This window comes from Carettochelys insculpta, chromosome 8 (assembly GCF_033958435.1).
Source record: "Carettochelys insculpta isolate YL-2023 chromosome 8, ASM3395843v1, whole genome shotgun sequence".
NCBI lineage: Eukaryota > Metazoa > Chordata > Testudines > Carettochelyidae > Carettochelys > Carettochelys insculpta.
In genome coordinates, this window is record NC_134144.1 from 73,638,220 (window position 1) to 73,665,563 (window position 27,344).

Genomic DNA, 27,344 nt, shown 5'->3' on the forward strand with positions numbered 1-27,344 from the left:
GCTTGCTGTCACCCACACACTGTAACAACATGGTAACAGCACTAAAGTACATAAGAGGTTGTTACAAGGAAGAGTGAAAAATTGTTCTATATGACAACAGGCTTAAACTGCAGCAAGGAAGGTTTAAGTTGGACCTTAGGAAAACTTCCCAAACGTCAGGGCAGTTAGACACTGAACAAACTGCCTAGGAGGTTGAGGAATTTCTGTTGCTGGAGGTTTTTAACAGGTTAGATACGCAAACATCTGTCAGGAACAGTCTAGTTATTACTTAGTCATGAAATCAGAATAGGGAACTTGACCAGACGACTGACTGAAGCTCCTTCCACTCCTACACTTCTATGGATTCTCAGAGGGGCAGGGAACCTCTGATCACCCTGCTTTATTTCATCCAGCCCACAGCAAGTCTCTGCACTGTGGGCTGGAAGCCTTGGACGTTAGCACCCCTGTGGAACTGGAGCTGCAAGCACAAGCTCACAGTGATATCCCATGCCCCATCCCAGAGCCAGCACATCCAGTCAGAGGCCTCATCCCTCTCCCTCTTACCCCAAACCTCTGCCCAGCCTGGAGCCCCCACTCCCAAATCCTGAGCTGCTATTCACAAACACTTACACACACACCTGTGGTTGTGTGCGGGCCCACAACTGATTTATCTTGTGGGTCAGTGACCTCTGATAGCTTCCCTAACCTCTGCTCTACAAAAAGAGCTGAACTGGAATCTGTGCCTGCCACTTAACTCTCTTGACTTGACAGGACTGTCGAGGTTCCCTTCAGGCCTGCATTTCAATGATTTCAGGAATAATTTGTGTTACCATAAAGCCTTAGAGCCCTAGTCATGGACTAGGAACTCCCTGTGTCTGGTGCACAGATGGACTAGAGAGAGTTCTTTCTCCCAAAGACCTTCCAAGTGAAGTATAATCCAAGCAACAGGTGGATAGCACAAGGAACCAGTTAGGGCTGGTCTACCCTCTCACAGTAAAACTTAATCGAAGCTACACTACTCCAGCTGCGAACAACATAACTGATGTCAACATAGGTACAGCCACTTATTGCTGTGTTGACAGGAGACGCTCTCCCACCATTTTAGCACATCTTCACCAGACCAGCTAAATTGATGTGGCTACACTATTGCAGGGACACCAACTGAGCACTGAGACAACGTTCGTCAACAAAAGAGATGGTGGTCCCACCACCCCAGTGCCCTAAATATTGCCAAGTGGCTTGTAGGCACTTCACGGAAAATAAGTTAAAGAGGGATCTGAAGGAGAATAACGAATGCATGGCCAATGTTTACGGGTAGCTGCTCCTAAGAATGAGGGGCAGCATGGAAGAAAGCACAAAGATGCTTGCTGAATTGTCAAACACGCACATGATGAAGGCTGGCATTAAGGACAACTGCAGCTGAGAACTCAGCAGTGGATAAGAGGATAAGTAAGGCAAGGATAGGCTGAAGGGTCTTGAAAGTGACTACAATGAACTTACGTTTAATAATTTAACAATAATATATGGGGATATACCTATCTCAGAACTGAAAGAGACCTTCAGAGGTCACTGAGTCCAGCCCCTTGCACTCATAGCAAGACCTATCACCATCCCGGACACCTTTTCTTTTCTTTTTTTTTTTTTAAATCTATTTGCCCAAGATCCCTAAATGGCCCCCTCACGGATTGAGCTCGCAACTCTGGGTTTAGCTGGCCAATGCTCAAACCGATACTCAAGCCACAAGGGAAGCCAGTGAAAGACTTCAAAGAAGAGGCTGACACACAGCAATAGAATGGGAAAACAATCTTTGCATCAGCTTTCTTAATTAATGAGAGGAGCAAAATTATATTTTTCACAGCCAGAGAAAAGGATATAAAAATACATGTTTACCTGAAGTCCTGTTTTCCTCTGCCTGTTTCAGATTCAGCTGTTTCTCTCTGCTACTATTTAAAAACTTCCATGCTGGATCAGTCACAGCTTTGTTATTGCTACAGATAAATGAAAGCTGAAGTCACAACAGCTATGTCAAGTACAGTTTTTTTTTCCCTGGTTAATGCCTATACTTAAAATGTTTTAGTTATTTAATTTGGGTTGCCTTTTATTATAAAGAATACATAAACCTCATAAGCAAACAAGTTTAGCTAACTAATTTATTAGATAGCCCTTTTATCATGAGAGAAACACAATCTACCTATCTTGGTTGTATTTATTACCACTCCATTTGTGCTTTGACCCCTTACAAGTCAAAGCTCAAACCCACTAAGATTACCTCTTGGAAAACAAGGGTAAATTGCCACCAAAAAGTGGCTATCCTTTCCACACATAGATTATGGTGTTATTTTGACAGAAAAAGATCTAGGTAATCTTTTCACCAAGACTTACATATCTTAAGAGAAAGTGGACAAATAAAGAAGGAATCTGCAGCAGAAATTAGAAAGAACCAGCAGTAACTTACGTTGAAGAATCATTCTCTTTGGGATAATCTTCATTCATCTCTGAACTAGAGGGCTGTGTTCTTTTCCTCTTCTCACTACAAAAGCACAAGAACAAATCATTTTAAGGAATCATTAAACCAGAGACATAAGCCCCTTCCTCCACCCCCCACACCTCATGTGCCCTTTGTACTTCCTGCAAACTTTTACAATTTTCAGATTTAAAATATGTAAAAGAATTGTGCGCAAACAGTTCTTTTATTAGGTTGTTGCTGAAGCTCCTGAAGCAGCCATGAGCTAGAAATGCAACTGTAAACACTGTTTTCAAAGTAATGTTAAAAAAAAGCAAACATGATCCAGAAGGGATTGTATGTAATTGTCGAAGCAGTAAATTACTATTAAGACTACACATTTGTATACTGCTAAATTGTGATGACAGCATATTAAAAGAATTTTATTTCATACCGGTTTTCCAGTAGGCCCATTCTGTGAGGAGTTGATGAAGTGGGAGACACTGAAATGTTCACCCTATTGCTAGATGTTCCACTTCCTGGGGAAGTCTTAACAGATGCTCTACTTGGACTGCCCAGCACCTTTCGAAATGGATTTTCTTCCTTTCCTTCCACACTAACTCTTTTTGAAGGAACCTGAAAAATCCAACAGGGGAAATCCACAATAATCAAAAATGAAAATGACTTCACAGTTACTCCGAAGTGGCATCTACATGTCCCTCCCACAAATGCAGTATCTGAAAAGACGTAAATGAAAAGAGTAAGGAGAGTAGTTTAATGCTGCACAAATAAAGTTTGTATATCTGAAAAGACATTGTACAACCACCAGCTGGTGAATATGTATAAATAGAGTATCCATGCAAACTTTACCCTTCTTCCCGCCCTACACTGCCAGCATCATTTATGCTGTTTCTAACTGGATGCTAATTTTGTTCAGGTCGGCCATTTCTACACAGGCCACTTCCTTCGGAAGTGGCATGCTAATACAGTGAGGAAAAGATGCTAATGAGGCGTGGATGCAAATTCCCCAGGCCTCATTGGCGTAATGTCACATGATTTGGGGTCTGGAATTTTCGGGAAGAAGGGGCCTCTGGACCCCAAATCACGTGACATTATGCTAATGAGGCCTGGGGAATTTGCATCCGCACCTCATTAGCATCTTTTGCTCCCTGTATTAGCACGCCATGCGCAAAGGAAGTGGCCTGTGTAGAAACAGACGTACAGACCACCTCTTAGTCTTCTGAGGTATACATAACACACCTCTTGGCACCATAAAACGAAGTACAATAGCAGCAAGATGAATGTTTTTAAGCCTAGCATCTTGTAACTTTTGACCAAATGAACAAAAACAAATAAGGTCCTGCTAAGAGTTGACACAGGTGGCTAATTCTAAGGGATGCTGTTGGGTTTCAGGCTTGTGGACTGAAATAGGGGAGCTAAACAGGTTGGATATCACATTAACTTTTATTTTAAGACTCTAAGCAGCACTAAAAATTTAACTGGAATAATTTTAAAAGAACATCTGTTTTGGGTTGCAGTAAAAGGATTCAGTTGGCTCATTCAGTTATGTAACCGAAAGCCATTGACTACAGAGTGAAACTTACAGCAAGTGACTTCATGATGCTACTAATGCTATGGGTCCTCTGTTCTTTGCAAACAACTCTCATCTCAGACCTGACAATCCCAGTACACCAAGCACATCTTACAGCTTATTCATCCATAAAAGGTTATATTGTCAAGTACAGAAAGCTTGTAACATGGCAAGATTCATAACCACTGAGCAATGCACGTATTGGTAGTATTTAAGGAATAATGTATTTATATTGAACATATGCTTTATAGACATGGACATCATTTCCTAGTGACTAATTTCTGCTCCAAGCAATTGGTCACTTGGGCAACAGAGGAAATGTCACTCTATCCTGTTTGACCAGTGATGCAATATAAGGCTCAATTGTTTAGACTTGCACAACACTAAATCTTGGAATAGGAAACCATCTGAGGCAACAACAATAATCAAACTCACTGAAAGGTAGCACTTCACAACCAGATGAGGTTCCTCCCATTTGTGACTAGAAACAAGTGTGTTTGTACGATAGGATACGAAGCAGTACTCTATCTATTTGCTAAGGAAAACCCTTGCGTAAAAGGGGTGCTTTCAGGAACATTTGGATCCTGGTTCTTGAGAAACCAGGCAACGCTGCAATAGGCTGTACTTTAGTGGTCGTGTTGGGGAGACACTCTTAGTAGATGGGAAAGGCAGCCATTGATGAGTGCAAACCCAGGTTCGTGTTTTATGAATTTTGGTTTGTATTGCAATCTTTGTTTCTGCCACACTCTTTCTACTTTACCTTGTCTCAAATAAATCTACCTCTGTGTTATTGCAAGTACTCACAAGTAAGATTTGGTTTAGAGAAGTGGCAGTTGAAGGGAAAACTGGAGTACACTGTACGTTTCAGTGTATAGGATCTGGAATTTCTGTGAGCCATCAGTGTCGGTGCTGGATATCATAGAGCAATGATTCAAGGGGACTCAGAGACTGAGTGTGCCTACTGTTAGCCTGCAAGGCAAAGTAAAGGCTGACATAATCACAAAGAACACTTGAGTGCCTGGAAGGTTGGTGGTGTCAGGGAGCTGACACCCAACTCCCTACAAAACTACCCTTCAGTGAAGACTGGAGGTAACAAGATGACTTAGAGTCCTCAATGTCCCAGGAACTGTCACAGTGACATGCAAAGGAGTTTCAAGAAAGGTAGGTTGCAGTAAAGAAGGTCTGAGAATTTTGCCTGGAAAACTGAAGAGAATATCTTACAGAAGATACCAAAAATTGTTTGACAAGATTTTTAACATGCAAAACGTCACAGCCAAATCTGCCAATTACAATACATATGAGCTTTGCATTTTTATTTCCTCTATCATACCCAGCTTCTGTGAGGTATTTCAGCATAAAAGCTTACAGCAGCATTCAGAGTCATGCCAGATCCTTAAGTATGTTTTCCTCCTTTATTTTACTTCTCGAGCGCCCCGACTTACCCATCCAATAAGGAGTAAAGGCACCTTCTCACAGACAGTCAATGGCATTCCTGGATCATGCAGAAGATTTTGCTTAAGAATGGAACGAGCTTTTCCCATTACCCCCATCAAAGTCTCAACCAATGGCATGCATACCTATCCAAGTCAGTCCTCATTCAGAAGGACTTAGACACTGGAATTGCCTATTAAGCTACTATAATATGCATCATACACACAAAATGAGGGGGTGGGAGAGAGAGGAGGTGATTAAAAGAAACTAGTGGAAAAAGAAAGATCTGAAGTGTAAACAAATCATTTAACAAACCTGATTTTCGACATACTGAAACTGCCTGTTAGCTTCCTTCTGAGTTGTCCGGCTGCCCAGAACACCTCCAAAGCTTCCAGATCCCTGAGATGGTTTCACAGCTGATAACAAATGCATATGTCATTTAGTTTACTTATATTAGATATCCTTGCTTTCTTTGCCACAAATCATTTAAGACTAGATTTTTCAAAACACTCAGCAGTTGTACGTGCAAAAACCAGAATCTCTATCTGGCAATATCAGAAGGGCATGGGTTTAAAAAAGCAAAGGTTTACAGATTTTTCCTCTTACTGTGTGTGTACTTAAAGTTCAATATAACACAAGTGTTCAAAGGAGAGGAAATTGTGCATGTCTTTGAAAGTGGTGACTTTTTAAATACTAACATACTTTTAAAATTAAGTACTACTATGCAGCCAACATTGCAGAAAGTTACATAAACATTAAAATGAAGTTGAGTGCAGTGACCCAAAGAAAAAAGTGTTAAAGCAAAGGCAATAAAAGGCATAAAGAGCTTTAAGAAAAAGGGAAAACAAAATGGTGAAAGATGAACCAATTCCAAGTAATTGAGAATCTTATCCTTATCCAACCCGCTGTTGACACAGTTCACAACATTTTCCACTTACCAGTGTGAACTCTGTCCTGGTGGACTGCATCCAGATACATCCTCATTTCGTTTGCATCTTTAGATGGTACTTTATCAATAGTCAGGAAGCTGGCATCCTTTAGTGTTAGCATCAGGCAACATAGTTTTCCACCATTTGGTCGTAGGACCACAGTTTTAATGTTATGGCTTAACTAGAAAAAAAGTAAAGGTGATTGTAACAGAGATCACGGTAAGAAATTAAATTACTTTAGTACTGCCACAATAAAAGGGAAAAAAAAATCCCTCCAAAATCAGCTCCACTGTTGAAAGGTTATAGAGAAAGACAATGTACTTAAATACAAGCATTCTCCTTCCTCTTCGCTCAATCATTAAAACTCAAGTTATTATGGTTAATGAATTTTAAAATACTGCTCAGAAAACACCACACTAAACTATCACTGACCCTATTTTCAAGTATTTACAACATTTTCAAACTTTCACTGCATTCATCTTTCTTGTTTCTGTCAATCCTAAACGAATGAGAATTCAGTACAATTTCATTTAGCTGTTATAGACATCAAAATTAAACATTTAACCAATTATGAATATTTTTTCAGCTTTTTCTCAGTTGCTCAATAACTCTAGACTGAGGGTTAAACCATGAACTTTTCTAACTGCAAAAATTCTTGAAATTTGGCAACAAGTTGTTTAGTAGTCAGCAAGTATAAAGAGATTGTTGAATATTAAGTATGTATCTGATTTGGATTTCTTTTTTCATGAAATAAAAAATGTACTAGTGCAACAAAAAAAATCAAATAGTGGCAATGTAAAAAAACCCTCTTTCTTCTTAATTACGCAATATATCCCTTCTCACATTCTGCTAAATTGGCAACAAGTAATCACCTCACCAATGCCTGTGTGTGGAGGAAAACTTTTTAAAACAAATGAACAATGTTCTCGGTATCTTTAGGAAACAAGTTGTACAGCTGCCTCACTGTAACATTTCCAGTACAGACATAATCCATTTCAAGCAGTAATTAGGTTTTCATTTGGAGAAGTTAGCCTTACACCATATTCTACATCCAATTCTTGCTTTTTTTTTAAATTAACTGAAAACTTTCGGTACAGCAAGAATTCAAATGTAGCCTTCAAATCGTCAGCTCTCTTCTAGAATAAGCAGGCCAGGGAAGAACTTCAATCATGGGCAAACCTCCTGATATAATTTTAAAAAGCTCTGATACTGGAACAATATTCCTCATTCTCCATACTTTCTAGCCACCAGTTCTGTCCTGTTTAAATTAAATTAGATTATAAGGTCTCTGGGATAAAGAGCATCTCTTATTATATGTTTGTATTTAGCACGGGTCAGCAACCCCCAGCACACACGATTTTCATGCACACGAGGCAGGAGCTCAGCCCTGCCCCTCCTCCCCCATGCACCCAGGAGCTTCCTCAAAGCCACGCACCTGCAGATTAGCAAAAGATCAGCTAATGCTACCAGACACTACCTAAATGGCAAGGCTCTGCATATTTATTTACTAATGAAGCTGTTGTAAGTGGAACTATTAGTGAATTGAAAAAGTATCACTGGCACTTGGACCATACTTAGAAATCAAAAGGTCACATTTTGGCACTCCACCTTGGAAAGGTTCCTAGCCCCTGGTATACAGCATCAGCACAATGGGGTCCCAACCTGGATGAAGCCACTTACAAATTATAATATTTTTGACAAGTATGAAGAGCTGCTAGTTACTGGAGAGAGTAATATTTAATTTGATTTGCCTCCACAACGTAACGCCCAAACCTGAAGATGAAGAGGTTTCTGATGAATCTGAAATGAAGACAGAAAAAGAGCCTAAAAGTGGATTAGAGAGGTGGTAGATTCTCCATCCCTAGAGGTTTTTAAGTCCCGGCTTGACAAGGTCCTGGATGGGATGACTTAGCTGGAGTTGATCCTACTTGAAGCAGGGGACTGGACTTGATGACTTCCTAAGGTCCCTTCCAGCTCTGTGATTCTATGAAAATTCTTCCAAATGTTTTGTGTTAGAAGAACTATTCCAATACAAGAATATCACCAAATTACTGAGGATCAAGTGCACATACTTGGCTTAACAGTTGATTGTTGGTATGATCCCTATTTTTCTACCAATATGCTCATTAAAAACTTTGGCAACATATAACACTAGATTTAGACATCTCATCAATCTAAACAAATTCCCTGCTATTACTACACAACTTTGCTCTTCTGTTCCTAACGTAGATTCAGCAGGTATCTTCCGGACCAGTTAAGTCTTTCCTATCCACTGAATACGCTGCAGAACGCGTCGGCTGAGTCTATACTTGCCCCCACCTTTGAAGAGGGGCATGGTAATCAGGGCCATGGGAGATTACTAATGAAGTACTGTGGTGAACATGCAGCACTTAGTTAGTGATCTCCCATGGCCCTGATTACCATGCCCCCTTCAAAGTTGGGGGCAAGTGTAGACACATCCATCATGTAAGAAGGCAGACAGCACTTAAGAATATTAAATATACAGTAGCACTCAGGTGAAAAATCTCCCAAGCTTATCTTTTTCTTACATAGAAAATACAGGACTTGCCAAACTGCACTGAACCCAACTTTTCTGCACCCTCTCTCTCCTCAGTTAAATTTTATTTTTAGACTGTAATCTCTTCGGGACAAGCCCCATATCTTCCTGTGTGTTTGAACATAACATATGGTACACCACTGCAATTTAAAAAAACAATTTAAATGAATGAGATATAAATAAGGGAAGAAAAATTTAGGCTGAATATGAAAGACTTCCTGACAGCATGATCTCCTGAGTCCCCCAAGGGAAGTGGCAAGTGTCAGGTTTCTTGACACATTTAAAACCTAGACTGGACAATCACAGTTCATGTACAATAGTAAAAAGTCTTGCATCTGGACTAAGGGTACATTTACACTGGGAGTTTTCAGCACTTCCAGTGGCAAAAGTGGTAGTGTAGAAAAGGCGTAGGTGACCTAATAAGTCTCCACAGACGATCTGCAAGTTTACCAAATAAGCAAAAAGAATCTCAAAAAGTTAATTTAAAAAGCAAGTTATTATATAGGGCAGCCATCTTCCTTTCAGATTAAGCTTTCTCATTTCTTCTCAATTAATGGTTTGCCCACACCTGCCTTGGCATTCCACCCAACGATATACCTGAATAATTTAAAGTATTGTGAAGCAAAAGGATTAGTGTTCTGGAAATGAAAACCAAGTAACATAGGGACATTTGTGTGATAGTTAGTAGTCTTACAGATGACAGCTGTTCACAAAAGGGAACAAGCCACACATGGCTCATGCAAAACACCTTGATATGTGGAGTACCTGAAATGTCTTTGGAATTCCTCCAACATTGTAGTGAACGACTAGACTCACTTTGTTGTCCTTCTCCACAATTTCAAAGCTTCCTTCTTTCCATTTTGTAATCCCAGTTTGTATGCTGCGCATCCGTACAGGTCCGTGTACCTTTAGTGGAGCCATTTTTCATACAGAAAAATTACTTAACAGTTTAACTAAATTTATTTCACCTTGAAACCTGTTAAAAATAAAAAAATTAAAATAGGAACTTAGTAAATATAGCTACTTGAAGTATAGAAATAAAGAACAGCACTTTTGTTTGCAAGAGTTTTGTGAAAAGGTAGATTAATAGAGTAAATGGAATATTTATTATGAAATCTTCCACGATTTAGACAGCAATACTTTAAACCAATGGTCCCCAGACTTTTTAGGGTCATGCTCCCTCTTGTCCATATGCTGGTCCTTGCCAGGGACTGGGAGCAAGGCTGTGGCTCAGGGGCAGAAATGTAGACAAGAGTAAGGGAGCTGAGGCCAGAGCTGGGAGCCGGGTGCAGGACCAGGAGCAGAACTGTAATCTAGCCATGGGGTGTAACCCACAATTTGAGGACCTCTGCTTTAACCACAAATGTTTAATACTGTGTTGCATAGTCTGCTCACCCAATCACCAAAAGAGCTGGTAAGTCTGAAAATTCAATTTACAGACTTACTAAAACACATCCTACCTTTAGCTACAACCAAGCAGGGAAAGCTGACAAGGTGGTGAGGGAAGAAGACAAATTTTCAAGTATCAAAAGGGTAGCCATGTTTTCAAGTTTGTTTTGGAACTTTGGACAATAAAACACCTTGTGAGAAATCCACTTTTTAGTAATAACATTTATTCTTTATATTTTTACAGGCTTGAATTATCGTCACCTCCACTTCACTATTTCTCTGTTTTAGCCACCTGCTGCACCTTGTCATTGAGCTACATTGTAAACTTTTGAGTATAGATTATGTTTTTACATCGAGACAGCACTTAGTACAATAAGATTCCAACTTCACTGAGGCTTCTAAGCAATGCAAACACAAATTACTAAAACAACATGACAAATTACTCCATAAATAATTCATGTTTTCATAGGCATTGTCTGGTAAAAGCCTCTCTCTCTCTGTTTTTTAACAATAGCCGCACTACTACAAACTACCTTTTTCTATTTAACTTTTGACTAAAACACTATTTTTAAGTACAACCTAGGGGGACACAATATAACATCCAAGCAGGGTCAAACTAGCTCAGTGAAAGATGAAAGACTCATGGGGCCAGATTGAACCCATTGCCCAAGACAGAACCAGGTGGAGGAGCCTTGTGGATGACCTATGCCCCACTTGGGGTTCAGGGGTTTAACTTAACAAACTAGCTCAAGTTTGAACAGCTGAGTTTTAAAGAGGTTTCTTTAAAAACAAAGTGGGTGTTGCTACAGATTAATCAGCAGCAATCAGGTCAAGCACAGCCCTTTCCTGGACACACCTTTTTCATTGCCATCCCTGACACAAATTCCATGAAAGGTGATGTAGTTCATCCAAAGGCTAAGAAGTTGCATTCCCTTGCCATCCCCTAGTGTAGACTTTTTAACTCCCCAGAACTGCTCTGCTAGCGAAAGCAATGGTGTGAGCTTCCAACATACCCCAAGAGACCACAGAATTAAACACATCACTGAAAACCCACGCTTCCTCCATTAACGGCACCTGTACAGCCGCGGTGGAGGGAAATAGGACATGGAAGTCTAGTATAAACCCAACCACAGACCCAAACGGTGGTCCGTGGCTCAGTCCGAGCACTTAAGCACTTAAGCATTTTGCCACTTTCCATCGCGGCTTACTCTCCCCCCTCCTCTTCAGTTGTCGTGCAACTATTTAGACAGGACAACTGAATGGGGCTGAACTAGGCAGACTTACACCTCCGAAGTCAAGGAGCCATTCCCCGACCTTTATCAGAGGGGAGCCGCGTTAGCCCCCAGCTGCAAAAACAACCCGCTGTCCTGTGGCTCCTTACAGACTAACAGCTAATTTGGAGCACCAGCTTTCGTGGGCAAAGACCCGTTGGGTCTTTGCCCACGAAAGCTGGTGCTCCAAATTAGCTGTTAGTCTGTAAGGAGCCACAGGACAGCGGGGGGGGGGGGGGTTATTAGCCGGCCACGACACTGCCCCAGCCCCCTTCGTGACGGGGAAAGAAGTGGGGAGCCAGAGGCACCCCTCGCGCCCCCCCCCAGCAGCCCGGCCGCTCCCAGGACGACACGCAGAGCAGAGCCTCCCTCACCGCCAGCCCCAGGCCTCGGCCCACTCCCCGCAACGCTGCGGAGGCCCGCAACGGCCCTGCCACACGAGCCAGGCCCAGGCTTGGGGCAGCCGCGCCGCGCCCCCCACCCCCCCCGGAGCACAGGGCCACACAGCGATGACTGGCGATGGAGGGGGCGAGCTGCGGGCTCCGTCCGGAGCCGCGGCCGCAGGGGGAGAGGGCGGCAGGGCCCGCCACGCCCGGGGTGCGGGGGGGGGGGGTGCGGGGCGGGGTTTCCGCCCACGTGCGCCGTGGGGTGGGGCGGGGGTGAGCGGGAGCCGGGGAGCGCAACGCTGAGGGGTGGGAGCGGCCCGGCCCGAGGGGGGGGAGGGGGCGGGGGCCCAGGCCCTGCCCACATGAGGGGAGGGGGCCGGGATCCCCATGTGAGGGGGAGGGGCTGCTGCGTCCCCCGGCGCCCCGCGCTACCTGCCGCTCGAGACGTGCCGCGGCGGCGCCGCCGCCGCTCCCTGGCGGGCTCCTCAGGACGGGCGAGGCGGACGGCGGGAAGCGGGCGGCAGCGCGAGCCTCCCCGCGCGGGACACGCACGTCACGTCGCGCAGGCGCCGGGCGAACCCCGCCCTCCGCCGCGCGCCGCGGGCACGTGACGGGGCGAGAGGGCGGAGGGCGGAGGTCACGGCGGCGCGCAGGCGGCCTGGGCCCCATGGCGACGGCGGCCTCCTGATCCCGGGCCTGGGCGGCTTGAGCGGCGGCTCCGACCATGCACAGCCTGGCCACGGCCGCGGTGAGTCCCGGCCCCGCTGCCGAGCAGGCCCCGCCTCCCGCGCCGCCTCCGGCCCCTTGCTCCGCTGCGGGGGGTCAGAGGCGCCTTTCCCGCCAACGGGCCCGGCCTGGGGACCCCGGGGGGCCGAGGGGTGCGCGGGAGGCTCTTGCCCTTCCCCGCCCGCAGGGGATGATCCGCTGCCCGCGTGGGGAGCCCCGGCCTCGGCCTCCCGCCCTCGTAGCGGCGGCGTCTCATGACAGGCAGCTGCCTTGGGCCTCCCCGCCGGCCGGGTGGTATCGGCGCTCGGGGGGCTCCAGAGGTCCCGTCCAGTCCCCTGCGCTCATGGCAGGGCCCAGGCCCAAGAGGAGCAGTAAGAGCGGGGGGAGCCGTGTCAGTGCGTAGCTGCAAAAACAACGCTGAGTCCCGTGGCGCCTCGTAGAGTCACAGGTGTGTTGGAGCATGAGCGGCCGTGGGCGAAGACCGGCTTCATCCGATGCAGGAGTGTGGGGGGCGTTCAGAGGGGTGTTTAAAGAGGGGGTCCCAGTAACAGGGAGGACCGGAGCTGACAAGGTCTGTTCGACAAGGTGGAAACGGCCCAGTATCAGCAGCACTGCTCAAAAGGGGAAAAAACAAGTCAGATCAGACGGGGGGGCTGTGAGCCTTTGTCAGCGTCTAATGGGGAGCTCTTAGCACCCAGAGCAGAGAAACTGCCTTTGTAAGCTGCCCGCCACTCCCACTCTCTAGAGTCAAACTTGCAAATAAATTGCAGCTCAGAGATTTCTCTCTCCATTTGATGTTTGAAATTTCTTTGTTTCAGGGCTGTCACCCTTAAATCTGCCACTGAGTGTCCGGGGAGATTGAAGTGTTCCCCTGCAGGCTTCTGTACATTACTGTTCTTGATGTCTGATTTACGTCCATTTATTCTTTTACGTAGAGACTTTGCCCACAAAAGCTTATGCTCCAAAACATCCGTTAGTCTATAAGGAGCCACGAGACTTGTTGGTTTAACTCAATGGTTCTTCACTTTTACTGCAGCCTGCACCCCTTTGATTCTCAGAATACTTTCTTGCATCCCTTATCAAAAATCAGAAAGGGAGCTGAGGGGGGACAAGGCTATACACTTTTAAATACACACTAAATATATGTAAAATAGTTTTATGTTATAACTCACCACAGTGATAGTGTTTTGTAATTGTTTCTTATGGAAATGGTTAAAATGGTATAATGTTAATAAATGCATAGCTTTGTTGAAACAAAGTAGTTGTAAGTATATGGCTGTGCTTAACTGCTGTTTTCAATGATTTACCTTCTAAAAAAATCTGGCATGTCTGCATCCCCAGAAGGGGCCTCACACACCCCAGGGGATGCATGCAGCCCCTGTTAAGGACCGCTGTTTTAACTAGATCGATGTTTCTTAAACCCTTGAGATCATGGAATATCAAACAATATTTTTATGCAAAACACCTATGAAAATCTCTCCCCCCCCCAAAAAAAAAGGCCACCCCAAACAGCAAACCAAAATGAAGTAAGTTTATCAGGTATCCTCAGTAAAGAAGTAACATTATATCTGGTTTTAATAACAGAAAATATGGACCATCATTATATTTTTCCAAATGCTCGTGGAAGATCTGCGCGGTGTCTGTGGAATACCAGGTGTTCCACAGAACATAGTTTATAAAACACTGATCTAGACCATCCTTGACAGGTGTGTCAAGCTGCTCTTAAAACTCACCAATGATGGAGACTCCACAGCCTCTCTCTGCCGTTTATGCCAGTGGTTAATCACTCTGAAGATTTTCCTAATGTTCGAGCTAAATCTCCCTTGCTGCACTTTAAGCCCATTGTTTCTTACTTTGTCAAAGAGAATAAGTATCAAAGGTGTAGCCGTGTTAGTCTGTATCTGCAAAAACAAGAAGTCCTGTGGCATCTTATAGACTAAGAGATATTTTGGAACAAAAAAGCCATATAATAGCACTTTTGTTTGTTTCAGTGGTATATAGATTAGCTCGGCTTTCTCTCTGTTGTTATTCAACATGCAAGGCACAGATATTTTGGAGTATGAGCTTTCATGGGCAAAGACCCGCTTCATCAGAAGATGAAGCGGGTCTTTGCCTTCAAAAGCTTATGCTCCAAAATATCTGTTAGTCTTTAAGGTGCTTTAACAGGACTTCTTGTTGTCAAGGGAAAATAAGTTTTTTCTTCCTCCTCCTTACGACAACCTTTCAGGTACTTGAAACCTGTTATCATTTCCTCTCTTATGAGTCATCTTTTCTCCAGGCTGAACGTTGTAAATATTCAAATGGCTGAAAATGGAAGGTTCTGTTTAAAATATTCCTTGCATTTTCATAGTAATATGATTTTATTTTTCTTTTGTGGTGGAGGATGGATTGCTGTACTTTCCATTAAGTTCCCAGATATAAACTATTCTCTGTGGTTAACAGTTTTTCAACAGCTATTTAAAAAAAAAAAAAAATCTGATGTGAGTGAAGAGCAAGTTTGTTGAGTGCTAATTTAAAATACATCTTCCACAAAAATATGTTTTATGAGCTGCGATTACATTGGTTTACTGTCCACCTGCCCGCATTTACATTTGAAAACATAAATGGGGCTGAAATTTGAGCTGTCTCTTCAGGGTGTTTGTGGCTGCAGTAGGTAATAATAAATGAGACAGATGCGTGAGTGAACAGAAAAATCACTCTGCACCCTGCAAGATTGTTGCTGAAGAGTTTGTTTTGACGTTATCTGCTTAATTATCTAAGAACTTAGGTAGAAATTAGGCAGGTTTGTGCGTGAATGTTTTTTACACAGAATGCTTGGAGGCAGTTGCAAGTTGGAGACATTTTTTCCTCAAATTGATCTAAATCAAGTCTGATATGTAATAATCCTTGTCTCAGTCTGGCAGAAATAGTGCATCCTGAGCTCTTCAGTGATCTGCAAGTGGTCAGTTTGTGGTGCTTTACATCGGCTGTGACATCACTCTTGCATACATGAGGTGCAACAGAGTGCATTAGTGAGATCAATGTATATCTGCAATATTTGCATGTGGTATTGGATGTTCCCCAAGATCTTAGGAAAGGAAAATGGTACTGTGAGCCTTGAAAACAGCAGTTTGAAAATTAAAATATTTTAATGATAACTGCAGTAAAAGTAGGTGAGTGAGGAAGCATAACATCAGAGAAAAGTGACATCAGATGGAAAGCTATAGGATCTATGGGGAGAAGTTTGATTCTTACTGATGAAGGCACTGGATACCATAGCTTGGTGCATGCGCTGGGAAGGAGTCAACATATGAGAACTGGTGACTTGAACAGAAGCATTCAACGTATCTAGCAAATTACACCTGACCACTTAGCTCTGAAAGGACCTGTCATTTACACATTGTAAACATAAATTAGGCCTTCCAGTTTTCCCGGCATTTCTAAGCACCGTTATAGGAGATGCTAACAGGATTTAACTCTTGCAGCCAAATAAATGTCACAGTTCACCATGCCCGTGAAATACCCTGGTTTGAGATTTTGAAAATAGAGAGGAGTGGGCTGATTGGAGGAAAGATGCAGCTGATAGGAATAAGGGGATTTTAACCTTTGCAGGGTCCTTCCGAAAAGGACCCACCTGTAGATGAGCCACATGTGAGTGAAACATGGCACTTTCAAAGTGCCTCAGCTGGCAGCATGTTAGTGAGGCACTGAATGTTAATTTCAGTGCCTCATTCGTATTCTCCGATTTGGGCATTAGCATGGCCATTTCAAAGCTTTATCCAAGTGTGGCCACAGCCTCATTGTTTTTAGTTGGTCTAAAATTTAAGAAAATATTCCTATTTAAATGTAATTAAACCTAAATTTTGAGTTTAAACTACCAGACTGTCACTTTACTAGCACAACAATGTTTAGTTTATATTGCTGTTGTAAAGAACATTTGCAAAGATCTGAGACTTTGTTTTTAATGAAAGTTTAGCTTCTCTGAAAAAGAAATCAAAGAGATCTTAAAATCCTGGATTCCCCCATGTGATTCTATTATTTCTGAGACCTCACTGAGGATGTTACCCTTTTGCTGTTCTTGTGGGAAAACAGGTGTGGAAATATCTCCAAAAACTGTCCTGCTTAATCTAAAAATATAATTCCTGAGCGTAGGACCAGATTCACCCTTCTCCATCCTAGTCTGGACAGGAATTTTCCCTTAAAGCAAACGCTCCGGGAGCTACTTTTTGTGAGTTATGCATAGAAGAGATTGAGGTTCTTGGGGGCACAAGCAAGGCGAACAGGATGGTTTTGTGCAACCCTGTTTGTAGCACGTCTCTCTAGCCATACTTTTAAAACACCCCATTGTACACCCATGAAGAGGTTGATGAAATATTGTTTTTCTTTTATGTGGGACCCTTGTTTTGAGTTAGCGTTGCTCGTGTTTTAAAAGCTGCTGTCTTGAGCTTTTTTGAGGTTATAAAAACAATGGAATCTAAACTAATGAATTTTCTGTACTTTTAAATAGTCCTTTAAATACGTTTTTATTATGTTTGCACTTGAGTCTATGGACACTGACGGTAGACACAGCTGGTGCTGTGACAGAGCACAGATGTCCACCGGAAAGAAAATTAAACATAGTCCTGGTTATATAGATGGGAAATCCTGTGATTGACTGAATGCTGCTGGAGGACATGTTTTGCCAGAGGATACAGAGAAACTACGGTAGCAATTGTTTTGTTCCATGAAGCAAGCTCTTGTCCCTGTTTTGTGGCAGGAGTAATGCTAAGCATTGACCTGAGACAGTTATTTGTATCCAGAACACTATTTGAAAACAGATCTGCTGATTCCACCCTCCCCTGATTGGAGCTTGGCATTCACTGTCTGGGTTCATCCGTCTCTCTCTAAGTGAACAGGGTCTGGTTTGAATCCGAGAAAATGGTGATGGACTTACACTTTTTATTGTCTTCCCCTTAAGCCGGTGCCGACAGCACTGGCTCAGGTGGACAGAGAGAAGATCTATCAGTGGATTAATGAGCTGTCCAGCCCTGAGACCCGGGAGAATGCCCTGCTGGAGCTGAGTAAGAAGCGTGAATCGGTCCCAGACTTGGCCCCAATGCTATGGCACTCATTTGGCACAATTGCAGCTCTTCTACAGGTGGGTGCCGTTCCTTTCTGCTGGAAGTAACTGCTCAGAGTGCATTGTGGGTGAGAGGGTGAGCTCGCTTGTTGATGGGGCAGCTCTTGGGTTTTCTCAGTTACCTCTCTGTCCCTTGGCCCTTCCTATTGCAGGGGAGCTTTACTAAATCTGACCCCCTGCCCCTCTCCCCCAACACCCCCCCTGCAGGTGAGACATGGAGGTTTTCTTGAGGAAGTAAAACGAGAGAGACAGGCACCATGAAGCTCCTCTTTACAATACACGTGGAACAAGGGAACAAATTCAGAAAGGGCTGAGGTCAGAAACTGACAGTCACGAGTCAGACGTCTCTCCCTCCCTCCCTCACTTCCCCTGTGTTCATGTAGCTCGTTCTCCATGGCATCCTCAGTTCAAGGGGACCAGGGATCCCAACATGCGATAGACCAGGATAGAGCTTTGTATGCTGGGACTTCTGGGCACTTCCAGGGCATCAGTCCTCATAGTAGCTAACTAACCATTAAAGGCAGCTGTAATTCGCTTAATTACATGCAAATCGGATGCATCACCTTGATACCTGACACAGTGCATGGTGCAGCCCTCAGTTGGGCAAAGTTCGGATTGCCCTGGTTGCATAACTCCCTTTTAGAAGGATGCTTGAAACAGTGATGTGGCAAATAGGAGGCGGCCGTCTGTCTGGCACCTGCAGCCGTCTGGGAAGCAAATGCATCTCTGTAGCGTACTTTGGTTTTCTCCTTTAATCTGTTCTTTCTTTAATGTTGGTAGGAAATTGTAAATATTTACCCATCCATCAACCCTCCAACCCTGACAGCCCATCAGTCAAACAGAGTCTGCAATGCGCTGGCGCTCCTGCAGTGCGTTGCGTCGCATCCAGAGACCAGGTAAATGTTGCCCAGCGTGTTTGGCGCCCTGGAGGTGCCTGTGTTCTGTGTGTTGGGCTGTGTAAATGCTTTCTGCTGCTCTGGGAAGTGGTAAGTTCATTTGCATTGTCTCCACGTTACAGGCAGCGTGGTGTTTGACGCTGGGTGGTAGCCAGCAGCCTTGGGTTATCGCTGGCTCCTTAGGGGATCTGTGCAGACAGCTTTACAGAAGCTCCAAAAGTAGGACTTGGCCTATTGAGATGCCCTCGACTGCCCGGGTCTCTGAAGTCCCAGCCGTTGCCCCACTTGCTGGAGAGCAGCACCTGCCTCTTTGTTATCCTGGGGACTCTAACATGTCCCGTTTCCTGACTACAGAAATGAAATGTTCCAGGTGCCTGCCGCAAAGAACAGTGACTGAAAGCAGCCTCATGGCCACATTCTCGCATATTTCCATTCTCCCTGCGAATAAGCAGTGGAAACAGGCTGTGGTAACGATTAGGAAGCAGTGGTGTTACAGCACTGCTCTTTAAGCGAGTATTCAAGGATCAGGCTAGTTTTTTCACTGGGTTCCTTTATAACTTCATTAAAAGATCAGCATCTGCAAGGCGAAGTCTCTTTGCTCTGAGGACAATCACAGACATTCAGTGGAGAGAGATTCCCCCTCTGTCAGGCTTTGGAAATGATATCTCAACAGGGGAGCCTCTTCCTCTGGGGACTTCCCACAGTTGGAGTTCTCTCCAACCCCTTATGAGAAATGGGTTCTGAGGCTCGGAGCCAAGGATGCCTGAGTACTGGGGGGGCTGTTGATTTTATATAATATTTATACTGTCATGGTACTTAGAGGCCAAGCAGATTGCAGTCCTGTCATGCCAGGCTCGGGTGTGCACCTGGTAAAAAAGTTGCTGCATCAAAGCACCTGAGGCCTAAAAGATTGCCGGTAATGTGGGTCAGACAAGAAGCAGATCAGGATACAGGAGATGGGGTAATACAGGGGATATTTGGAGATGTGTAATCCTTAGTCTGTTGGGAGTGGTACCTGGGACCCAGCATCTGATGCTCATCCTGTACCAGCACTGTGGCCCAGAGCTGCTCACATCCCCCTCTCTGTTTGTAAAGGGAGGATGCTTTACCTGCCCACCCTGCATGAGGGACATTAATGTCTGGTTGGGCAGAGGCAGATGTACCATGCTGTGTTCCTGTTGTGCTCTCTGTTTAGCCCTCATGGCTTTTCTTGGCATATGTTCAATGTGTCTTCTGCCTTTTCTTCCAGGTCAGCCTTCCTTGCAGCTCACATCCCTCTCTTCTTGTATCCCTTCTTGCACACAGTTAGCAAGACTCGTCCATTTGAATACCTGCGGCTTACCAGCCTCGGAGTGATTGGTAAGCAGTCATGCGAATGCTGTGATCCTGGGCTTCTCCTTCCTACGGCCCAGTTCACCCCATGTCTTTAGTGTACCAGGACCTTACATCACTGTTGCTGTTCTTCCCTGTGCAATCTTCTGACTTGTGTGATAAGGTCTAACTTTCCATGGGTGTGCCAGACTCCCATTACTGTGAGTGGGAATATAGTGTCTATACTGCTGTGTTGGTGGTAGAAAAGACACGGCTGGGTTGCTGGTGGGGTGTGTCACATAATTGATTTCCAGCACAGCTGATGTTTCGGGAACAGGTGCCAAAACGGCTTCTTGGTTTGGTACAGAAAGAATTGGTCCGATTGGGAAGTTTGGTGCTCAAAGCAGGTGGGAATTCACTTTGCAGAACCAGTGAAGCTGCTGTTTCTTCAGCTACAATCTGGGTCCCTCTGTCCAGAGAAACGGTTACTGAGGCAGCCACGTGTCCAGAGTTTTTCCTCACGTTCTTGTCGTTAATTTCCTTCTGTCATTTTCCCCTTTTCCCCCCCCGCCACAGATTATTTTCTCCTGAAAGCCGTCTGCATGTCCCAGCACAGTAAGGGAGGCATTAGCTGCTGTCTCTAAAGTGCATTCATTTTTCATAAAGGTCACCGGTGGTCAGCAGATGGTTGGGTTTACTGCTGGGGGGGAGCAATATTTAGACTTCACCTGCCTTTTTAAAAACGCCCGGTTTGCTCTGTATTGCTGACCCCACGCAGTTCCCTAGCCAGATTCAGCACAAGGATTGTGCTGGCTGCACCAGGCCCCCTTTAACAAAAACCTGGGCGACTACAGGCACTCTTGTATGTAGCGTGTTCCCCCACTGTTCACACGGACCTGGGCTCAGACCTGTCTCCCTGGAGACGCAGTCTGTGCTCCCGTTTGCAGTGTAGCAAAGGTGTAAGCTGAGTGTTGCGTGACACCATCTTCTCTCCCTCCTTTCTTCCTCCAGTGCCTGGTCACAACATGCTAGTCAGTTTCCACAGCAAAAAAGTCTTAACCCTTGCTGCAGGGGGGGCAAGCAATGGAGAGTCAGATGGAGAATGAGCAGGGACGTACATACAGCCAGTGGGTAGCATCAGTGCTTCGATTCCTGAAAGGGATGCAGCCCATATTCCTCGTGACCCTCCTACTTCTCCCTGCAAGTCAGATAGATCCACCCTGGCAGCCTGAAACTGGCGAGGCCTCCCAGTCACCACTGACCCCCGCGAGTGGCTCTAAAGTTCTGGACAAGCAAAGCAGGCACTAGGAACCCAAAGGAGTGTCCCCGCTGGATGGTAACAGTTTGAGAAGCCAAGTTTGGGATACGGCTGCTGCTTGAGCATGCAAATAGTCTTTCTGTGTACTCTGGCGGTGCTCAGAGCCCCTACTGGATCGAGCACTGCTTGTGGTTGTGGCCGTTGCTGGGGCTCTGTAAATCTCTGCCTCCATCTCTGGCTGCTCTTCCAAAGACAGTAGTGGTTACATGCTGAAGCTGTCGTGTCTGTTTTCAAGGGGCCCTGGTGAAGACAGATGAGCAAGAAGTGATAAACTTTCTGTTGACGACAGAAATCATCCCCCTCTGCTTGCGCATCATGGAGTCTGGCAGCGAACTGTCCAAAACGGTATTTGCTTTGTGTTGAATTAAGTGATTGGGTTCTGTTGGCCACTTGTCTCTGGTTCCCGGGTGTCACATTCCTTGTGTCCCTGTGTGCGGCAGGTCGGCGTGTCTCTCTGGTTCGTTTCAGTGCCTCCCGTTGCAGCTTGACGTTGTAAAACGACAAAGGCCATTGCTGATTCCTCTTAAGATGCTCTGAAAACCTGTGCTGGGTGTTATCCCCCATCACCCTCCGCACTAGCTGTGCTCTCCCGCTGCCGGGCAGGGGGTGATGCCTGTGGTGCCTTCCCCTTGCTGGAGCAGCCCTGCCGCCAGATGACCGTCCTGTCGCCTCTCTCTGCTCTAGTTTGTTCTGCATTGGTGACTGTTGTGACTCTGCAATGCTAAAGCGTGACAGCAGCGCCTCACTCCCTGCGATTTCTACCATTCGTGGGCTAACCGTTGACCCCCCCAGTCCCACGTGCTCCCCCACCCCCTCGGCCATTTGCTCGTATTGGTAGATGTTAAGGCAGCAGAGTCCCATTGGTTTAGTCCCACCTCCTCCATGGCAAAGGCCAGGGAATTTTATCCAGTCATTCTTGCATCTAGCCTGTCACTGGTGGCTGTTCGAAGCAGCGAGGCTGGCAATGTAACACTGGAGGTAAAGCCACAAGCCAACCATGCAAGGCTGCGTACGGCGAGACAGGGCTGCGGGACGGGGTGTTCCTTCCAGTTCCCCCTTGCGAGGAGCTGATTGGTCTGAAGGAGGAGGAGGCCGGAACTGCCTGCTCCTAGGGGCAATGTGGCAGTAAGCATTTGCCCCTGGCTGCGTGGCTACTTGTGTTGGCAAAAATTGCCACTGGAGGGTATGGCTGTTGGTGTTCCAGGGAAGTGGCAAGTGCCACTTTGGGTTGTTGGGTGCCAGCCTGAGGGGAGCTTGTTCCTTTCCCGACAAATTCCATGTGGTGTGTAAAACCCCCTTACAATACGTAATGCCCCTGGCACATGTCCATTTTGCAGTTATTTGGGGTTGGTGTCAAAAGACGGCCAGAAAGTGACTCTTTATCTGCTGCCCACGACAGGCACAGCCAGTTCAGCCATGTCTCTCCTCTGTGTTCCAGGTTGCTACGTTTATTCTACAGAAGATCCTCCTGGATGACACAGGATTGGCATATATCTGCCAGACCTATGAACGCTTCTCTCATGTCGCCATGATACTGGTAGGAGTGGCTGTTCTCTTCTCTTACTAAAGGAGTTACACTGAAACAACCAGCTTGTGTTCTCTCAGAATCCCATCTGCTTTCAAGGGTCTTTCTTATTCAGGCATCCCATAGGTAGTGTTGTAAATCCACCCCCCGCACCTTGTGTAACTCTCACCGCAATGGGTGTTAAAACCCGGAGAGGATGTTTATGAATAGAGCTGCCCAGATTGGATCTCCTGGGAATGTCCTTCCTCCAGGGAGTGAGGCGGGACATAAACAGTACACAAAGAAATAGCTATTTTAGGAACACGGGTCAGTTCGTATCCAGTGGGCCTGAGGCTGGATTATGTAAATTTCTGCCAAGCGCCTACTGGATGTTCCTGCCTGTCTCTTACGGCACTAAAGAAGGGGAATGCCGTCAGCTGAGTGAGCAGATGCCAAGTGCACGGTCTGGAGCAATGCTTTCCATCCTGAATCTTGGATCAAAGCTCAGGGAGATGGACCTCCTGCATGTTCTCAGTTGCATATGAATAATGGAGTTTGGAGGGAAATGGGCTGGTGGTACAATCTGTGGTGAAATCGTGTTCCGTCCCAGGAAAAGTAGCAGCCCTGGGTTGGGCAGGATCTCCCAGTAGTGTTACAAGTGCGGGTGGAAGGACGGCTGTCTGCCTGTCAGCGGGCACCAGTTGCCTCTGCTGTGGTGGTTGCCCAGGCCCGGGAGAATGAAATGAACCCCACCACCGCATAAGTTCAGCATTTCCCAGTCCTTTTTCTAAGCACTGTCTCTCGTACTGACTGGGCTCCTGTGTTGAGCAGGGTAAGATGGTCCTGCAGCTCTCCAAGGAACCGTCAGCAAGACTGTTGAAGCATGTGGTGCGCTGCTACCTTCGCCTTTCCGACAACCCAAGGTAAACATTTTAGGAGTTTGTCGGGGGCGTGGGCAGCGGAGTGGGACTTTGCTCTGTACAGGCCTGTGTGCTGCCCCCGCTCTGTCCAGCCTGTGCCTCGTCGCCTCTAGTGCAGGTTTGGCCATCATTGCAGCTGTCCCAGCAAGCCTGACCCCGGACCAGAACACAAGGACCAATCCCCTTGCAGCGGCTGTGCACACTCCACCTTGCTCAGCTGCAGCTGCGAGGCTGACCCAGAGGAGGGCTGCAAGGGGCTTGTGCAGGACAGCACGGTGGAGTAACCAGGGGCCACCTCCCTGGCTAGTTTCACACTTACTTACTCTGCGCCCACCTGAGCTGGCACCGCGTCCTCGGCAGAAATGCTGCCCCCCTTGTGTCTGGAAGCGGGAGGGTGTAGGGCAGGGGGACTGTGATGGGGTTCAGGGGTCCCCAGGCTCTGCACCCCGTTCGCAGGCAGGAGTGACTCTCGCTCAGCAGGGGAACAGCGGCTTTATTAGCTGACAGGACACAGCATCATACAGAGGGGTCAGTGCAGCCGGCAGGGACAGCCAGTCCTATCCATGTTGGGGAGAGGAGGCCCTGAGGGGCCCCCGGAGCCGGGGCCTTGCCCCCTCCTTTGTCTGTCTCTCTCCCAGCCCAGACTCACTGCTTCCAACTCCCAGTTCCAATTCAAACCCCTCCGGCTCCACCTCGTCCTTTGTCTGTAGACCAGAGGTGTCACCTGGTCGCCAGGTTACCCTCAGCAGGAGCCCCACCCCTTTGAGCCCCACACCTACACACACGTATCCCCCACTCCATCACACGGACCCCTCAGGGCAGAAAGCTTTATTGAAGGGAGGCCAGGATCTGCCTGGAGCTCTTGTGTTTCAGGAAGGGGCAAGGCCACAGCCGTGATGCGGGGAGGCCAGGTGGGCAGGAGTTCATGTGGAGTCAGCGAGGCCCCGGGGCTGCAGCGAGCAGGGTGTTCAGCAGGGGGCCTGCTCCCCTCTTGTCGGTGGGAGTTTATTTGTTGGTGCCCCTGTTTCTTGTCTCCTGATGTAGGGCACGTGAGGCTCTCAGACAGTGCCTTCCTGACCAGCTGAAGGACACCACCTTCGCCCAGGTGCTGAAGGACGACACCACCACCAAGCGCTGGCTGGCGCAGCTCGTCAAGAACCTGCAGGAGGGTCAGGTCACCGACCCCCGGGGCATCCCCCTGCCCCCGCAATGACGCCAGTGGGGGCAGGGCACCAGGGAGGAAACAGCTCAGGTTTATGGAGAACCAGGAACCAATGACCTCTTCCAGGACCGCCTGGGTGTGCAGGCTGGGCTGCGGACTGCCCACCTCCCTGCCAGCAGGGCCCCAGCCCCAGCTGTGGGGCTCTGAGCATCATGACACCAGCACGTACTGTTACTGCAGCTTCGAAACCAAGCACCGCCTCTTCCCAGCTCAGCTGGCGTCCACCTGGTGCTGTGCCAGGCAATGCCCCTGCGGACCTGAAGTCTTCCCCGTGGCGGCGTGGGGGTGCACAGGCTGCCTCCCTCGCATTTCTTGTCGCCCGCACCGTTTACAGGCCTGTTAGATGAGCGAGCTCAATAAAAGTTGACCCAGTTGTTTTATCCCCTCCGCAGAGCGCGAACCAGCGGCGTCTCGCCCCGGCGTATCTCGTACAACACAGAGAGCTTCTTTCTGGCAGAGCTTACAGCTGCAGCTGCCACCTCCCCAGCTTTGATTTCCCTTTGCCCCGGTGATGGCTGGAACTCTGCTGGCTGGGAGCAAGCGCAGGGGGAGGACCCACAAAGGCTTGGACTTGCTGGGTCCTTCCTTAGGGCAGGAGATGGCAGGGCATGGTTCTGGGCTGGAGATCGTGCATGTCAGCTGCTCTGGCAGCTGGGTGGTCGCTGTACTCAACCTGCTTGGACCTCCTGTCCAGCATCTCCTGCAGTGGGGTACGTGCCTGCTCCTGGCCCTGCCTCGGACGCTTGGCTGTGCCGTCGGAGGCAGGCAGCCGCTTGTGAATGCGGTAATGTGGCCATTTTGCTGTCAGAAGGGGGAGATCCTGCCTCTGGGTGGCACAGGGTGCACAGAAGAGCCGGTTGGGCAGGGCAGTGGTTGTATGACGTTGCCAAGGACTCCAGAGAGATCGGCTTTGCTGGGGTACCTTGATACACAAGGGCTCATTTCCCCCGCGCCACCCACTCTGTCCCTGGCCCAGAGTTGGCGCCAACCGCTGCAAAGCCGTCAGGAAGTTAGCCACGCCCCTGCCTACGTGGAGAGGGAGAGGCCAGCTTCTCATGCCGCCTAGAGCTGGGAGGCTGGCCCTGCAGAAGGCAGGCTGGCCGTAATGCATCTTCCAGAGCCAGAAGTCAGGAGCCCTGGTGACAGCTCAGCCCTTGCCCTGCAGTGACTGCTGCTTGGCCCTGGCAGAGCTGGGCAGCAGCCAAAGCTCGCGCTTCCTTGGAGAGAAGCTTTTCCCTTTCTGCTGATCATCGGCCATGTCATTGTGCCAATAGTGTCTTAACCCCTCCGGGTCTCTCCTCTCCCACCCGCGGCTAGCCGTGGGCAGCGGGGGCAGAGCGCCAGGCTTCCTCCCTCTGCCGGGGCTCTGGTTTTATAACAGAGAGGCTCATTTTTCCCATCCCTGCCTTGACGCGACTTACAAATGCTTCTGTTTTGTAACTGAAACTTAATAAAAAAAAAACCCCAAAGCACCACTGCTCTGGTCTGATCTCTGCGCGGGGGATCAGAGGGGTGTCGCAGGCTGGAGAGGCCAAAAGCCTGCCAGGTCCTGGCTCACAGCACCTGCGTTTGGCGTGACTGGCGGGAGGGTGGGAGTCGCCTCTAGGGAGGATCCTGGCTGTTCTGATTGTAGCTCTCTCCGGGACAGTCTGATGTCTAGACCCAGCCCCCAGCCCTGTGTGCATCTGGGGGCAGCAGCTATTTGTGTGTCTCCTTGTTATGCTCTGCTGGACGAAGCCATCCCAGGTCCTAGAGCGTGTCTCTGCATGGGCTTGGGAGAGAGTCTCTGCTTCCAAGCCACAGCCAGGGAACCGCTGCCCTGCTCAGGGCAGGTGTGTGTGTGGAGGGGCTTGGCTCGGCTCGGCTCGGCTCGGCTCGGCTCATTATCTACTCCCCGTTCCTGGCCCAGTTGGCCTGGCTCAAAGAAGCCGCTCTTCAGCTGAGCAGTTGGGATACTTGCCGCTCTCTGTGCTGTGGGGGTTCCCAGCTGCGGAACGTATCACTTCTGAGCTCCCCGGCAGAGGAGACGCGCCCCTCGCTGCTCTGCCCAAGTCCCCGCCGTGCCAGCCCAAGGAGTCACAGCCCTGCCAGCGCATCAGCAGCTTACTCGGGGCTGCTGAGCTGAGTCAAGTGTCACTAGGGAGCAGCTGTCACGCAGGCAGAGAACCTGGGGCAAGATCCCAGGCTAGGGTGAGGAGAGGCAGGTGGTAAGTGAGCCTGGGAGCCAGGTATGAGCTGGGCCTCAGCAATCTCCTGAACTCAGTTCAGCTCCTATTTCCCAGCCTGAGTTTCTGCCTTCTGCTGGGCCAGGCTTTACCCGCTTCCAGGGTGGGTGGAGTGGGGGTGCGGCTGGTTGGTGTAGGACCTCATCAG

The 27,344-nt window shown here is 47.6% G+C and overlaps 2 protein-coding genes across 5 annotated transcripts in view; one reads left to right on the forward strand and one right to left on the reverse strand.

The window, feature by feature from the left end:
• USP37 (ubiquitin specific peptidase 37) overlaps positions 1-12,534 on the reverse strand; it is a 50,744-nt gene extending 38,210 nt beyond the window's left edge. Inside the window, exons 1-7 of one of the 2 annotated variants that reach the window (XM_075001503.1) lie at positions 12,409-12,534; positions 9,696-9,906; positions 6,383-6,554; positions 5,760-5,860; positions 2,877-3,058; positions 2,435-2,509; positions 1,870-1,967 (exon numbers count right to left, since the gene is read on the reverse strand). In XM_075001503.1, coding sequence (XP_074857604.1) covers positions 1,870-1,967; positions 2,435-2,509; positions 2,877-3,058; positions 5,760-5,860; positions 6,383-6,554; positions 9,696-9,851 — 784 coding nt within the window. In that variant the 5' untranslated portion in view covers positions 9,852-9,906; positions 12,409-12,534. Of the gene's footprint in view, positions 1-1,869; positions 1,968-2,434; positions 2,510-2,876; positions 3,059-5,759; positions 5,861-6,382; positions 6,555-9,695; positions 9,907-11,175; positions 11,335-12,408 lie in introns of those variants that run through there. The other variant, XM_075001504.1, reaches the window with a different exon arrangement.
• A 50-nt stretch (positions 12,535-12,584) lies between these two features.
• Positions 12,585-26,443, forward strand: CNOT9 (CCR4-NOT transcription complex subunit 9). Of its 3 annotated transcripts, none has more exons than XM_075001507.1 (8): positions 12,585-12,724; positions 17,639-17,818; positions 18,581-18,696; positions 19,946-20,055; positions 21,561-21,670; positions 22,764-22,862; positions 23,661-23,752; positions 24,794-26,443. In XM_075001507.1, exons 1-8 carry the CDS (start codon positions 12,701-12,703, stop codon positions 24,960-24,962), a joined length of 900 nt encoding a protein of 299 aa, XP_074857608.1. In that variant the 5' UTR covers positions 12,585-12,700; the 3' UTR covers positions 24,963-26,443. The 3 variants fall into 3 exon arrangements, with proteins under 3 accessions (XP_074857608.1, XP_074857606.1, XP_074857607.1); XM_075001505.1 differs by having other exon boundaries at positions 23,661-23,751; positions 24,787-26,443; XM_075001506.1 differs by having other exon boundaries at positions 23,661-23,751; positions 24,790-26,443.
• Positions 26,444-27,344: the final 901 nt, after the last annotated feature.

Coding starts and splice junctions, on each gene's coding strand:
- CNOT9 (XM_075001505.1), top strand. CDS start 12,701: ATGCACAGCCTGGCCACGGCCGCG. Junction 12,725..17,638: donor ACAGCCTGGCCACGGCCGCG/GTGAGTCCCGGC, acceptor CTTCCCCTTAAG/CCGGTGCCGACAGCACTGGC. Junction 22,863..23,660: donor CTCATGTCGCCATGATACTG/GTAGGAGTGGCT, acceptor TGTGTTGAGCAG/GGTAAGATGGTCCTGCAGCT.